Genomic DNA, 2,732 nt, shown 5'->3' with positions numbered 1-2,732 from the left:
GCCACGGCCACCCCATCCCACCCCATCCCAACCCATCCTCCCCTCCTGACCCAGGATTTAAAACCCAGCACAGGAAAATCATTGAATCATAGAATTAACTAGGTTGGAAAGGACCTTTAAGATCATCAGGTCCAACAGTCACCCCAGCAGTGCCAAGGCCACCACTAAACCATATCACTAAGGGCCTCGTCTACACAGTTTGGGTCCTCATATACATGGGTTTCGAACACTTCTGGGGGCGGTGACTCCACCACTGACCTGTGCACCTTGTTCTAACGCCTGACCACCCTTTGGGGGAAGGAATTGTTCCTACTAGCCAGTCTAATCCCGCCACAGGCTCACCTTAGAGAGAAATCAGCAAGCACGCCCGGCAGGTCAATCAGAAGGATGCTCTGGGCAAGATCTGTTCACTTCAAACCATGAGTCTATACAGCTGCAGAGAGGAAAGCATGTCATCACTGTGCTGCTAAGCCTCGGGATGTCCTCCTGCCCCCCTGCCACCTGCCTGGCTGTATGTCCCCAGGTCCCTGTGCAGTACCTTTTGTGATAGATGCAGAGGCAGGGCAGCCTGGCTATCGTGTCCCCCTGCAGCAGCTCCTCCAGGCAGATCACGCACTCGCCAGCATCCTTGGTCAGCACGTCATCTAGGAGAGGAGGAGAGGGCAGCTGTGAGACATGGTCCACCGCAGTGGCAGTCCCATTCCTGGGGTGGAGGGGAGCCCACGGCCACCTCTGTGGAAGCAGCCAGGGTGGGGCTGGCTTCCAAAAAGCATCACCAAGTAGGGGGTGAGCATCAAGAGGATGGGAGATGCAGGAGCAGTGCTCAGCCCAGTAAGATTCACTGCCAGCAAGGAGGGGAGGAAAGCAATGACCCTTCTGAGGGGCAGCCCAGGACACATCCCCTACTCCAGGCAGGACACCCAGCCAGGATGGGTCCCTCTAGCCACAGCACACTGCAACACGGGGAGGGGGCTGTGACCCAAAGGCACAAGCAGCGGTGTTGAGCCTTGCCAGGCGAGCAGAGCTGAGCAGGGACCGTGAGCTGCACCATCCCACTGGAGCACAGCCCTTTGGCAAGCCTAGCTGAGCTGCCTGCCCATGCAGCCTGCAGTGTCTCCAGCCTGCCCGGAGCCATCCTAAGCCAGCAGGACACTGTGTCCCCTGCACAGCCTGGCCCTTACCGTTGTAGGAGAGGCGAGGTTTGCTCAGACACATGATAAAGTGCATTTCCATCTCATCAGAAGCCACCGATTTGGAGCAAATGGGGCACTTGAAACCTGGCAGGAGAGCGGAGAGAAGAGCCCTTAGTGAGGGAAACAGAAGGATTTATCCCACGTCCTGCATCCCTGCAGTGGGCAGCCCCTCACCTGCTGCCTGCATGGTGGCACAGACCCCACGCAGTGCCCACAGGGCACTCGCTCATCCTGTGCCAGCCACTAGCAGTGCCAGCATGGGGGACAGCCACCCGAGAGAGGGGCAGCCGCCCGTCCCTGTGCCTGCTGTACAGAGGGCATGGGAGTGTGCCAAGGCAGAGCACACGTGGACATCAGCTGCTGCCGGGCCTTAAAGGGCGAGGAGCAGCCAGGGGCATGTAGCACCTGCAGCTAGCAAGGGCAGGGGCACGTCTCCATGCCTAGATGGTGGCATCCCTGTGGCCACAGTGAGTCAGAAGAGCTGCAAGGAAGGAGGTTTTGCTGTAGGGCTGCAGCAGAGCACTGGCAGGCTGGAGCCATGAGCCCACACTGCTGCTTTCTCCAGCTTTAGGCAGGAGTGAGGTGGGTGCTCGCCCCTCCAATGCCAGCTACTAGCTCCAGGAGCAAGGTCCCCTGCAGGCTGGTGTCCCAGCTTGGCTTTGGCCCTGCCTGGTGACTCAGATTCTTGGATGAAGCTGGTCAGATCTGCTTTGCATCCTTGCTTGGGCATGAGGATGGAGCCTGGCTGGGTCCAGGGTATCCCACTGGTGCCACCACAAGCTTGAGCCACAGAGACTGCCATGGCATCATCCCCAGAGCTGCCGAGCAGGCTGCCCCAAACCCAGGTTTACTAAACCCCAAACTCACAGGGAGCAAAACCCCATCCAGCCCTGCAGGTCACCCATCCAGGACTCCTGCTGCCCCACTGCTTGTGGCCATGCAGCCTGTCACTGCCCACTGCAGCAGAGGTCGATCTGCCGCAGCCAAATGCATGTGCCACCACTGCCACCATAGGTTGGCACCAGAATATCTATCAATTCCCTGCCTGCAGAGAGGGAGAAGGTAATTTAAGGACCTGTCTTCTAAAAGCAGATCAGGTTTGACTGCAGTGCTGCTTAAGAGCTTTCTTCATATATATGCAAAGCCTGCTCAGGAAAGGAGAGGAACGTACACAAATTATCTAAGGATGAATCAGGTTCTTGTTTGCCACCACGTGGATGTGGCGAGGGCATATTTTTTGCTTCTTGGAAGGGAGAAAGTGTGGGTGGCTTTAAGGGTGCCTTTAAGGGTAGGCAGCTCAGACCTCTGCCATGCAAACAGCCAGGGTAATTGCTCTCATTATTAGCACTGATAAATACAGATTACTCCCCAGCTCCCTGGATGAAAGCCTAGGACAGGGATGCTGACTGCTGCTCCTCCAGAGGACGGTTATTCCCAGGGAGGGCACAGCAAGGATGGGAGTCATGGATAGCAGGGGACTGTCTCTACAGAGATCTGCTAAAACAGAGATGTCCTCCCCGGTGGGGTGTCACTGCAAGT

General features: G+C 57.1%; 1 protein-coding gene across 1 annotated transcript; it reads right to left on the bottom strand.

Annotated features, from left to right (window-relative positions):
- Positions 1-375: 375 nt before the first annotated feature.
- On the bottom strand, positions 376-1,380 carry ZNRF1 (zinc and ring finger 1, E3 ubiquitin protein ligase). Its single transcript, XM_010018913.1, has 4 exons — positions 1,368-1,380; positions 1,182-1,277; positions 539-644; positions 376-433 (listed from the first exon to the last, which is right to left on the bottom strand). The coding sequence occupies exons 1-4, from the start codon at positions 1,378-1,380 to the stop codon at positions 376-378; spliced, it is 273 nt and encodes a 90-aa protein (XP_010017215.1).
- Between the last annotated feature and the right edge of the window lie 1,352 nt (positions 1,381-2,732).

Source organism: Nestor notabilis, unplaced genomic scaffold, assembly GCF_000696875.1.
Source record: "Nestor notabilis isolate BGI_N333 unplaced genomic scaffold, ASM69687v1 scaffold5117, whole genome shotgun sequence".
Taxonomy (NCBI): domain Eukaryota; kingdom Metazoa; phylum Chordata; class Aves; order Psittaciformes; family Psittacidae; genus Nestor; species Nestor notabilis.
The sequence above is the reverse complement of the archived record's forward strand: the minus strand, read 5'-3'. Positions and strand labels throughout refer to the sequence as shown.

Coding starts and splice junctions, on each gene's coding strand:
- ZNRF1 (XM_010018913.1), bottom strand. Junction 645..1,181: donor ACCTCGCCTCTCCTACAACG/GTAAGGGCCAGG, acceptor CTCCTCTCCTAG/ATGACGTGCTGACCAAGGAT. Junction 434..538: donor CTCTGCATCTATCACAAAAG/GTACTGCACAGG, acceptor TCCTCTCTGCAG/CTGTATAGACTCATGGTTTG.